Raw genomic sequence first — 12,624 nt, 5'->3', positions numbered from 1 at the left:
AGCAACTGGATTCAAGGTTACATCCACCATGTTGAAGGAAAGATGAAGGCATGAAGGCATGTTGCTGTTTGACAACAGCAAAGTGAAGTTGGCTAACTAACAGCTAACTCTCTAGCTGAAGTTGTCATCAGGAACCAGAGGCTTTGTTTACAGTGTGGATGAGACAATAAAGCATTTAGTCAGAGGAGACACGACCAGCCTGTAGACCTGTTAGTTATATATATAGTTATATATATATATATATGTATATAGTTATAGTTATATATATATATATGTATATAGTTATAGAGGAGACACGACCAGCCTGTAGACCTGTTAGTTATATATATATAGTTATATATAGTTATATATATATATATAGTTATATATATATATATAGTTATATATATATATAACTATATATATGTATATAGTTATATATATATATGTATATAGTTATATACATATATATAACTATATATATATGTATATAGTTATATACATATGTATATAGTTATATATATATATAACTATATATATATGTATATAGTTATATACATATGTATATAGTTATATATATATGTATATAGTTATATATATAGTTATATATATATATATGTATATAGTTATATACATATATATATATATGTATATAACTACATATATATATATAGTTATATATATATATATAACTATAACTATATACATATATATACATATATATATAACTATATATACATATATATATATAACTATATACATATATATATATAACTATATATATATATATAGTTATATATATATATAACTATATATATTCATCATGGTTTCAGTCTCAGTTGAGGGTATCATCATCACTATAGCAGTCTCCGGGCAAAGTCACAAATATCACCTAGCTAACACTAGCTAGCGTTAGCTCGCTGTCATATTACTATCTAAATATATAACTAACAGGTCTACAGGCTGGTCGTGTCGTCTCTGACTAAATGCTTTTTGTCACATCGGCTCTGTAAACAAAGCCTCTGGTTCCTGATGACAACTTCAGCTAGAGAGTTAGCTGTTAGTTAGCCAACTTCACTTTGCTATGCCCACTTAGCTTGGCTTGGCTACACAACAAATCACAAGTCTGACTGCTGACACCGGTAGATTCTCGAGGAGGGTGATAAGAGGAGCTGTCAGCATCATATCATTACACTGCGCATGCGTCGAACCCCGTGACTCAAGACGTCCCTGTGGATCTGGTGAGTTCACTTTATCTCCCCCCTCTCTCTCTCTCTCTCTCTGATACGTAATTTTACCACATTCCGTGTCACCATCACGCAATGCGCTGTCAAGAGGTCGTGGTCATAGAGTGCTGCAGGGATGACGTATTGTTGTAGACAAACCAGGAAGTTAGCACCGCACTGGTTCCCTCAACAAAACAACAATGGGATTTTTCCATTTTCCATCTCCATCCCATAATATAACGTCTTTAACCCCGTTTCCATTCCGCATGATCTAAATCTGTGATTTTTGGGTTGATACCATTTGTTACAAAGATTCGGTGCTAAATTTAACGATTTTTAACCATTTGAGAATTGATAGAAATTATCAATAATCCCTCCAAAATCCCACATTAAGACACCAATACCTTGAGGGACAGCATAGAAAAGCCATGCTGTGATTTGGGATCAAAAACATTGATATTTGGAGATTTCTGTAAGAATTGCATTTTTGGGTGATTGGAAGGCGAGCACTTCTGTTCCCTGGAAACTGCTCAGTAACCCCCTTATTGTCAATCTAGCTAGGAAAGCCATCCATCCTCTGAATGCTCTAGGTCTCTAGTTTGATACATCCATCCTCTGAATGCTCTAGGTCTCTAGTTTGATCCATCCATCCTCTGAATGCTCTAGGTCTCTAGTTTGATCCATCCATCCTCTGAATGCTCTAGGTCTCTAGTTTGATCCATCCATCCTCTGAATGCTCTAGGTCTCTAGTTTGATCCATCCATCCTCTGAATGCTCTAGGTCTCTAGTATGTGACAAACTTGTTCTGAGCTTCATCTTCATCCTCTGTCTTCATCACTCTGCAGTGTATCCATTCTATTTCCATTCTGCATCAGTAACTCTTGTAAGTTGCAGGTTTGATTTTTCCAACATCTTGTGAAATCAGGAAGTGTCATTGTGTGTGTGTGTGTGTGTGTGTTTGACTTCTCTTCCTATATTTACTAGTCTGATCCCTATGTTCATCTCACATTGTCCTTGTGTGTCATTGTTTGTGTTTTTCCTGTCTTCTGATTACTACCTTTGTCCGTCCAGCAGGTTTCGTGGACACCATGGCTCAGTGAGATTTTACAGACTTAATATTTCCCTCATTACTCGAGTGCCATGCAGCGTCCAAATGGCTACTCCATCAACTCGGCCCCTTCGGAGGAGAGCGAGGACGGTGAACCCCTCATCGAGAATGATGCAGGTGTGTTTGTTGTGATTGTAGCAGGTAAAATGTATTTTAATCAAGATTTGGGGTTTCCATGTCTTTCAATCATATTTATATTTAAGACTGTGACTAACAGTTATTTCCATAATCTTGATTAATTGATTAATTGTTTGGTCTCCATGACATTAGCAAAACTTCACAATTTCCCATATCCCAAGCTGATGTCATGAAATGTCTTGTTTGGTCCAACCAGCAGTTCAAAACCTAAAAATATTACATTTACTATAATCATGGGTGATTTACAGTGGAACATGTTGTGTGTTTTAAATAAATATTGTATTAATAATAAGGTTAAAGAATTAACCTTTAAGATTTTACATCGTATTTACCCAGTTAAAGGAGTGTTGGAAACATTTCAGCTGTGTTTTGTAGTTCTGATAGAGAGACAGTATTTCATTTGTTCTTTTGTTCTTTCACTGTGAACATTCAAATTTATTTGGGACAGATATGCAAAACTTTATAAATTGGAAAATGGGTACTAATTGATCGTGATGTTATATTTAGTGTTCTATGGGAAGGCCAGCAATATTAACTATATAATTCAGCTTCTAATTATTCTCGGTAAATTCCACATCCACAAATCAAAATGGTCTGACTCCAAACCTGCTTTCATTGTTTTATTGTTGAACTCAAGCAATATGGCACCTGACGCGAAAATGTTAACAACAAAAAAGCTGCAAAGACTTTCAATATTTTAAAGGAAATACATTTAATTTGAATCTGAAAGGACTTAAAACTAATGGACTTTGGACTCCCTGACTTGTAGTCGTTAAATGAAAACACCTCTGTGGGTGTTCAGAGGCTTTAAGGAGAAGTAGTACTTTTTAAAAAGTATGATAACGTTCTCAACCCATACAGAAACACTTCATTCTAAAGTTTATCTCAAACATTTCAAATGTTTTTCCCAATGACTGTGTGCTCACAGTCCAGACTACATGTAAAGATCACTGTATTCTATGTGAACAGTCCCTCCCCGGTGCTGCTCGGCTCGCTTCAACCTGGCCTTCCTGATGTTCCTCGGGTTCTCTGTGGTCTACGGTCTCCGTGTCAACCTCAGTGTTGCCATGGTAGCCATGGTGAATACCACTGACCCCAGACCAGCCCAGAACAGCTCCGTAATCAGAGCCTGTCCACTGCCAGCAGGGTCGGGAAACACCAGTGACCCTTTCCTACAACCTGAGGGGGTAACAAATTCCACTCATTCACTGAATGTTACAACATGTGTGTAGTTTGAAAACTCTTTTGATAAGGAAGCCACTACAAGATAACATGTCATCAGTCAGTTTGTTTCTTTAAATTAAGTAAGTTATGTCAAAACTACTCTGCAAAGCTGACTGAATAGCATCAAAAAAGGTAAATAACAGAGAATAGAAAGGGGGAAAAGTGCACGTACTTCAAGCTCATGGCTAGAAAATTCCAGTCCCCTGAATTTTGCTAAAAGTTGCTTTCAAATTATTTTCTGAATTTTTCCATATATCAATTCTATCTGCTTTGACCCCTTTTTACATAATAATAAAAAAGACATATTGTAAACATAACCTCTCTCACCTTTGCCAGGTGGTGAAAACTCCTCTTAAATCAGATGTAAATGAGAGTAGGCTGCCTGTCAACAGTGTCTGAATGCCTTTTACCATATACACTCCCTCTCTTGGTCCTCTTGTCCCAGATCCCCCAGTACCCGTGGGACTCGGAGACTCAGGGCTGGCTGCTGGGAGCCTTCTTCTTCGGCTACTTGTGCACACAGATCCCAGGAGGCTACCTGTCCGGTCACTACGGGGGGAGTATCTTCCTGGGTTTGGGTGTGCTGGGCACTGCTGCCCTCACGCTGCTCACCCCTCTGGCTGCCAGGATGGGGTCATACTGGCTGTTTGCACTACGAGCGCTGGAGGGCTTTGGGGAGGTAAGAGTGTGTTGAGCAGGACACGGGAGGCTGCAGGGAATGTTGTGTGTACAGATAGGTATCTGTCTGTGTAAACCTTGGATTGCCACATATCCACATTCTATATGAACAAAAACGTGTTTCTGATTGCTCTTCCTCCTCCTGTCTGACTGTCTGTCTCTCCATGTTTCTCTCCAGGGTGTTACGTTCCCTGCCAAAATGTCCATGTGGGCTCGGTGGGCTCCTCCTATGGAGCGCTCTCGCCTGATGACCCTGTCGGGATCTGGGACCGACTTTGGGAACGTTTTGTCTCTGCCGCTCACCGGCTACATCTGCCAAACCTTAGGCTGGCCGGCTGTCTTCTACCTCTGTGGTGAGGGAGGGAAACCCAAATACAATCACTAATCATATACGTCATGACATATCTTAGTCTCTCCCAGGAGAGATGCCTGGGTGGTAGATGCTGCACAATAATGAGAAATTTAAACATGCAGAACATAAAAATCCCTTTCTGATATAAAGGATTAATATGCAAGATAGATGATGCTGTATTTGACAAACTGAATTCAGTTAATTTGTAGAATACTATGGTTACACAAAAGCAGTGGTGGAAGAAGTACTCTGATCTTTTACTTAAAGGAATAGTGTATAGCATTTAGGGGGATCTATTAACAGAAATTGAATATAATATTAATAAGTGTATTTAGTGTATAATCACCTGAAAACAAGAATCGTTGTGTTTTCGTGACCTTAGAATGAGCCGTTTATATTAACATTCATATGTAGGGGAGCAGGTTCTCTTCACAGAGCCAGCCACCATGTTTCTGCAGTAGACCAGAACGGACAAACCAAACACCGGCTCTCGAGAGGGACATTCGCGTTTTCATGTCGGTCACCGTACTTCACACAGGAGAAGTCTCAGTTGGTTGCAATCTGCAACCTCACCACTAGATGCCACCAAATCCTACACACTGCACCTTTAAGTAAAAGTAGCAATACTACAGTGTAGAAACGCTCTGTTAACAAGTAACAGTCCTGCACTAATAATTTAACTTCAGTAAAAAAAGTATTCATTACGCAGAATGTCCCATTTCAGAATAATTTATATCATATTACTGGATTATAATTATTAATGCATTAATATGTGAGCGTCACTAATGTTGCAGCAGGTAAAGGTGGAGCTAATTTGAATTACTCTGTATACTAGATTGTGAATTTCGCCATCAGTAAAGTCTTATCTTAACCTGTAATAACACAAACATTATTTATCTCTATTTAAGTAACTAGTAGCTAAAGTTATCAAATAAATGTAGTGGAGTATAAAGTACAATATTTGCCTCTGAATTGTAGTGAAGTAGAAGTATAAAGTAGTAGACAGAAATACTCAAGTAAAGTACAAGTACCTCAAAATTGTACTTAAATGCAGAACTTGAGTAAATGTACCTATTCACCACCATATACAGTAAAAGGTTCTCTCTCTCTCCCTCTGTGTGTCTCTTTCAGGCGGTGCTGGTTGCCTCTGGGCAGTCTTTTGGTTTATTTTTGTATCAGATGACCCTCGCACCCACCGTCGAATCAGCAAAGAGGAGAGAGATTACATCATAAACTCCATCGGACCTCAGGTACACATGAAACATTATTCGTCATTCTTATTTACAGTGACACGCGGCTCAGGTCTCTAAGGCTTGCTATACTTTTTCTGGTCAAAAAAAGTAAATAGCAGTGATTAGAAATGACAAAAGAGGTCATCTTTTGAAAAATGAAAAAGACCCAGAAGAATGAGATGCTCTTCTTTACTGCAGCTCCTCTTTGTTGATGAGATTTAAACTCTGGCCTATTGCAGCTTTGAATCTTGGATATAAATACACAAAACAAAAATTATTATTTTGAGTCCACTGTACAAGTGGAAATCCTCAGGAGGAGAGGTAATGACGTTAGCTGTTAGAAGCGTTAGCAGCAGGTGGGCATTACAGTTCTGATTGGATAAAGAGCGGAGCTACTAACGTTAATGGAGGTGCAATTCAGTTGTTATTATTATGAGGCGTTCACGGTCTGCTCAGCAAAATGACAATTGGGTGAAGGTAAATTACAACGTTATGATGATGTGTTCATATGTAATCTCGTAAAATTAAGTTTTTGGCGAGAAACTTGAATAGATCCAGTTGTTTGAAGGAGATGTTTTCACATCAATGTAAAATAGATACTAGAGAGAGAATTATGACCTTTTTAACTTCATAACAACATACCAAGATTTGTATTAATCAAAGCAAATATTGAAATAATTCTAATCATTTAAATTGTGTGTTTTATGCGAATAACCACCATAGATGACAATAACAAAGTACAGTACAGTACTGTGTACAGTAACCTCCCTCCCCCCACAAAATAGGGCTCCCCCAGAAGCTACGGTGTAATTCAAACACTGTAATTTACCGTGTATATAATGTTTTTTATGTAAAATATAACTTCAGATCTAAAATGTTATTCCTTCATTTAGCGCAGAGATTTCAAAAGTGGCAGATACAATTTCTGAGTGGCAGACAAAAAAAAATACTTACCTGCCACAGTGGCAGGAAGTGAAAAAAGTTTATTTCAGACCCTGCATGTATGTAATAAGTATTTTACATTCTCCCTAACATTGAATCTTTTTGTACCACCGCACCGGCTACAGCTGTCCGACCCACGTACGTCTGTCCGGTCCATTTTCATGAATGCGATATCTCAAGGGAATATCTTTAAATTTGGCACAAACGTCCACTTGGTATCAAAGGTGAACTGATTAGATTTTGATTGTCAAAGGTCAAGGTCACTATGACCTTACGTCCATCCCATTCTCGTGAACGTAATATCTCAGGAACGCCTTGAGCGAATTTTTTCAAATTTGGCACAAACATCCACTTGGACCCAAGAATGAACTGACTAAATTTTGTTGCTCAAAGGTCACTGTGACCTCACACCACCAAACATATTTTTGGCCATAACTCAATAATAAATATGCTAATTATGACAATTTGACACAAATGTCTAATAGAATAAAATGATGTAGTGATGACAATTTGGACATAGACTGGTTGGCAGAGGCATACAACCACGAGGCGGCAATTCTAGTTTTATCTTAACATAATGTCAATGATAAAGATAAAAGGATATATTGTGGGCATTCTTCGTCATACATGTGTAGTGTTTTCTAAAGATGTTGTCATCAATCTGCAGGGTACAGGTCACGGCTGGTCCTTGCCCCTGCTGCCCATGCTGCTGTCGGTCCCTCTGTGGGCCATCATCGTCACCCAGATCTTTTCAAACTATTCCTACTACACCCTGCTCACCTCGCTGCCCACCTACATGGACAACATCCTGCACTTTGACCTCAAATCGGTGAGGTTTCCATTCATTTGTTCCTCTGTTTCATCTCAAAAATAATAATGAAAAATGTCATTAAATAGCACTTAATCTTTGATTACGTTTGTCCAAATGTGACAGGTTCATGTTCATGCTAATTTGAACTATTGACTTCACTGTAGTTGGGCTTGCTTACCTGAATATGTTCCAAAAGTAAACATACACGAAAAAAAGCAAAAGTAAAAATATATGAATCTGCTCTTCGGTTTTTAAATAATGCTCGCTGATGCTCACTCAGTCCAGTGTAAAACAAGAACAAAGTAATTGTACTCTTATTTACTTTAAACATTACTGATCTCTAGAGGTGCTGACAGGCAGGTTTTTTTTTTTATACCTTTAGACAGAGCTACGCTAACAGTTTCCCCCTGCTTCCAGTCTTTATGCTAAGCTAAGCTAACCAGCTGCTGGCTGTAGCTTCATCTTTAGCATACAGAGTGGTATCAATCTTCTCATCTAACTCTCGGTAAGAAAGACAATAAGCGTGTTTCCCAAAGCTGTTTCTTTAATCTTTACCGAGATGTCATAAATGATTTTGGAGTTCCCATCACTCACATGCTGTACATCTTTAATACGGCCCCGATGCTGTGTGACAGGACACTGTAATATGCTTACATATGCATCTTTTAAAACTGGACAAAGTCAAGCAACCTGTAATCATCAAATCTTTCACAGAATAGGACAACAACTGACGAAATCTCTCTGTCTCCGTCCAGAATGGTTTCCTCTCTGCTCTGCCGTACCTCGGTTCCTGGTTGTTCTCGATGCTGTCGGGTGTCGTGGCGGACAGCCTCATCGAGAGGAAGGTGTTCAGCACCACCGTCGTACGCAAGCTCTTCACACTCGTAGGTAAAAGAAACGTTTCCTCTCAGATCCTCTATGTGTAACTGCTGTATGATTGCTTCTGTGTCTGGTGGACTGTCACAGGACAAGAGATAGAGGCGAAGAGCAGTGGTTAAGGGAGCCCTTCTCTTTGCCCTCTTGTGCTCATAATGGCATTTGCAAGATTTCACCAAAACAACCAATCAGAGACGAGCAGTCTCTGAAGCAGCTGTCAATCACTGCTTGCAAAACTCTGATCAAACTGTGAAAGTAGGCAGCGTTGATCAAATATGAATCCCTTACTGGAATGCCAATTTCTCTTCTTTAATGTTTTGAGAAACATATTTGGTTTGATTCTACTCCATCAACTGGTCTAAGTCCAAGATTCTGCCTCTAACTCACGTAGACTGGGATGCTGAGATTGGGGACTTACCCTATAAGTACACGATTCAACCCATTAGATATCTCGGAATCCATGTTTCCACAAACCCAAATGACATATTCAAACTCAATTTTACTCCCTCACTATACAATATCAAAGAAGATCTGGATAGATGGAATAAACTCCCACTTTCACTTATCGGCTGCATCTCCACTGTTAAAATGAACATTCTCCCGAAAATAAACTATCTATTACCCATAACTCCCTCCCCCCCCATTTAATGATTAGTTCATGAATATATGTGACTTGATCACGAGTTGTTCTTAATTAACTCTGAATCAGCTGCTGAGTGCTGCAAAACTAGTAACGACTCATTAATGACTGATTACTGAAACATGAGTTACTGTTTTTGTGTCACTCCAAGTAAAGTGGGACATAATACGGAGTAGTTACTGAGGAGTCCCTCCTTACTTCATCATTATCTTTACAATGAATTCCTTTAAAACAAATCAGAGACGGCAGGATTCTTAACAGATGTTTTATTCATCATATTCAGAAAACATATACATTAAAATTCACATACAGTATATGAATATTATGAAGTTGAACATCATTCCAGCACATAGGTCGCTTTAGTCCCAAGACTGTTGACTTCATCATGTGATACTCACCAAAGGGAATTATATTCCTTCATTACAGACTAAAAACCAAATGAAAATGTCTCTCATGTTTTACATGGAGTAATGCTGCCCTCATCTGGTTTAGATTCATTATTGAAAAGATGGCACAAACATCCAGATATAGACTCAGAGAACAGTGTTTTATGTTTTACTAATTGTTCCAGCTAAATATTAAGAGACACAAAGAGAACCAGTAACACCAGTGATGTTTTCTCAACGTGCTATTTCCTTCCCTTTTTTACATCTACTTCCTCTCTGCAGGTGCGTTGCCACCGGCAGCTTTCCTCGTGGCTGTGAATTACGTCGGCTGCAGCCACATCCTCACCGTCACTTTCCTCACAATCTCCACAACCATAGGAGGGGCCACCGCCGCCGGAGTCGACATGAACCATATAGACATCGCTCCTCGGTGGGTGTTACCGTCTATACTCACAAATTCAGTCATTTATTAGGACTAGGGCTGAATGTGGCCATTTCAACTTCCCAGAAGCCCAATGCGACATCCTAAAATAGAATATTTTTCCTCTCTCTGCTGCAGGTATGCAGGATTCCTTCTGGGAATCACCAACACATTTGGGACCATTCCTGGAGTCGTGGCACCCATTGTTACAGGATACTTTACTAAGGATGTAAGTTTGTTAGATTACCTTATATATACAGTACATACACACCATACATACAATACTGGCAGCCATGGATAAAGCAAACTAACTGGATCAACAGAGATAACACAACGTTAGATTCTACCCGACCTGAAAAGCCTCAGCACATCTCTCTGTGGTCCGTGTGCAGCTGGTTATCAAGACAGCGAGTATTTGAGACACACAGCCGGTGAAGTGATTCCGACTACTTCTACTGGCCAGAGGCTCATATTGCGTAAATTTGTGCTAAGTGCTATCAGTCACACTGGAGGAGCGGACGGGCCACGGCTCCAATGTTTTGAATTTGGCCTGCTGTTACCCATTTGAAACGCCAGCTGTCAGTCCTACATATTTTTCCTTTACGTAAAGGATTTGAATTTGAAAAGCAAATCAAAACAAAAGACTCTGCTAACTATTTTTTTTATAAATGAAATGAGCTTTTCTCTCCAGAAATCATGTTCTGTTGTTCACTTTCTCCTGGGTCTTTAATGTCATGCTCTCTCCAGCCAGACTTCTACTTAAAATCAGTTGTTCTGTTGATATGCAGACACATTCAAAGAGTCTTAGTAACACAAAGTACATAACAGGTCACTGAAGTAATACACTACCCTCTTCTTCTGGTTGTCAGCACACCCTGGAAGGCTGGAGTAAGGTGTTCTGGTTGGCAGCTGGGATCAACGTCCTCAGTGCTCTCATCTACACGATATTCGGCAGCGGGAAGATCCAGCCGTGGGCCGTCACCGGGGAGGAGAGAGCAGAAGCTGAGAAAGACAGGAGCGGGTCCATCTCCACATGAAACATGTTACAGAAATATTCACACGAATACATCTGACAAACACCGACAAAAGTGGCCGATGTCGTACAGCTTTGAGTTTTTATCAATAATATTGTACACTCAGATGAACATTTCAACTGATTTGAACAATACTTCCAGCAAAGAGATTATATGAAGGATTATAGAGCAGTTTTATGTATAATCACCTGATGATAAGAATAGTTGTGTTTTCTTTAGCTTAGAATGAGCCGTTTATATCTACATAGGGAGCGGGTCCTCTCTAGAGTCCACCATGTTGCACCGCCATGTTTCTACAGTAGCCCAGGACGGACAAACCAAACACTGTTAACATTTCCTGCTTGGGTCGGAGTCGATAACGTTACTCGCTCCTGTCGCTGCTCTCTCTCTCTTGCTTCACCACTCACTTCCCCATATACACAAACACACTCTACACACTCTACTCTTACAACAGCTGACTCTAGAGAGGGCCATTCGCATTTTCACGTCGGCCACCGTAGCCATCCTTCACGCTTGGCACACGGGAGAAGTTGTAATCTGCAACCTCACTGCTAGATACCGCCAGGTCCTACACACTGTTCCTCTAAGATACAAATCTTTGTATTAGATGAATATTTACACTATAACCAGCGATATTTGCATTTTATAATACGTGGACTATACAGCACCTCAGACCAAAACAAATCAATTTCAGTGATTTTTTTTGTATGTTTTTAAGTTTTTCTTGAGCTGTGAATGAGATGGGACCGTGTGTTTTATACTATACCAAAGGAGGTGTCATTAAGCACTTGAACTTGTGTGTCTGTTTTCTGACCACTTCTACACTGAAGCACTTTTCTCATACGTAATACACCAAAAGCCTTATATTTGATAACAGTGGCAATATTTTGCTAAATCATATTTCTAGAAGATGTTTTTTATCATATCTTTAGAAAGATACGGTTCTTTAGTTTCATCCAGAAAACCAAAGCACCTTCTACTGCCAGGATTTTTATATTTTTTAGTCGAAGTTCCAGACTTATTTTTGAGATACGTTTCTAAGAAATATGTGGATTTGCATTGTTTTTAATCTCTCATCATGTCTTCAACTACGACAATTATTCCTTTTATAAAAAACTGAAATTTTTAAACGGATGCAATAATTTATTTACCTTCTCTGTGCTTTGAAAATGTTGTTACATATGTTTTACTTTATATTTTATTTTGAAAAGAATCTAGTTTATTTTTGCAAAACTAAAATCTGTGGCCTAAAAATAAACAAATTTAAGAATATTGACTTTATATATATACCAGAATCAGCTTAATAAAACTCCAGTGTAATCGTAGGATGGTAAACCCCCATAAGGGACAGGTCCTCAGTGTCCTCTATAGGCAGTTTTCACAGAATCCATTTGGACACATCATCGCAGGGTAAACACAGGTGTAATTCATAATATTAATTATGGTCCCATTCTATTTAGTGTGTCACAGCCAGTCCAGTGTGACAACATGTGCAACAGGCTACCAGGGCCCCAGCCCACCGAAATGGATCAGGGCCATAATAATTACACTTGTGCTTACCCTGCAATGTCCAAAGA

At 39.0% G+C, this 12,624-nt stretch overlaps 1 protein-coding gene across 2 annotated transcripts; it reads left to right on the top strand.

Annotated features, from left to right (window-relative positions):
- Window positions 1-2,065: 2,065 nt before the first annotated feature.
- On the top strand, window positions 2,066-12,317 carry LOC141753963 (sialin-like). 2 transcript variants are annotated; one of them, XM_074612678.1, is made up of 11 exons: window positions 2,066-2,088; window positions 2,280-2,430; window positions 3,421-3,638; window positions 4,121-4,354; window positions 4,532-4,706; window positions 5,837-5,955; window positions 7,547-7,708; window positions 8,446-8,578; window positions 9,875-10,022; window positions 10,152-10,242; window positions 10,883-12,317. In XM_074612678.1, exons 2-11 carry the CDS (start codon window positions 2,346-2,348, stop codon window positions 11,048-11,050), a joined length of 1,533 nt encoding a protein of 510 aa, XP_074468779.1. In that variant the 5' UTR covers window positions 2,066-2,088; window positions 2,280-2,345; the 3' UTR covers window positions 11,051-12,317. The 2 variants fall into 2 exon arrangements, with proteins under 2 accessions (XP_074468779.1, XP_074468778.1); XM_074612677.1 differs by having other exon boundaries at window positions 2,280-2,454.
- Window positions 12,318-12,624: the final 307 nt, after the last annotated feature.

Source organism: Sebastes fasciatus, chromosome 17 (genome assembly GCF_043250625.1).
Source record: "Sebastes fasciatus isolate fSebFas1 chromosome 17, fSebFas1.pri, whole genome shotgun sequence".
Taxonomy (NCBI): Eukaryota; Metazoa; Chordata; class Actinopteri; order Perciformes; family Sebastidae; genus Sebastes; species Sebastes fasciatus.
The sequence above is the reverse complement of the archived record's forward strand: the minus strand, read 5'-3'. Positions and strand labels throughout refer to the sequence as shown.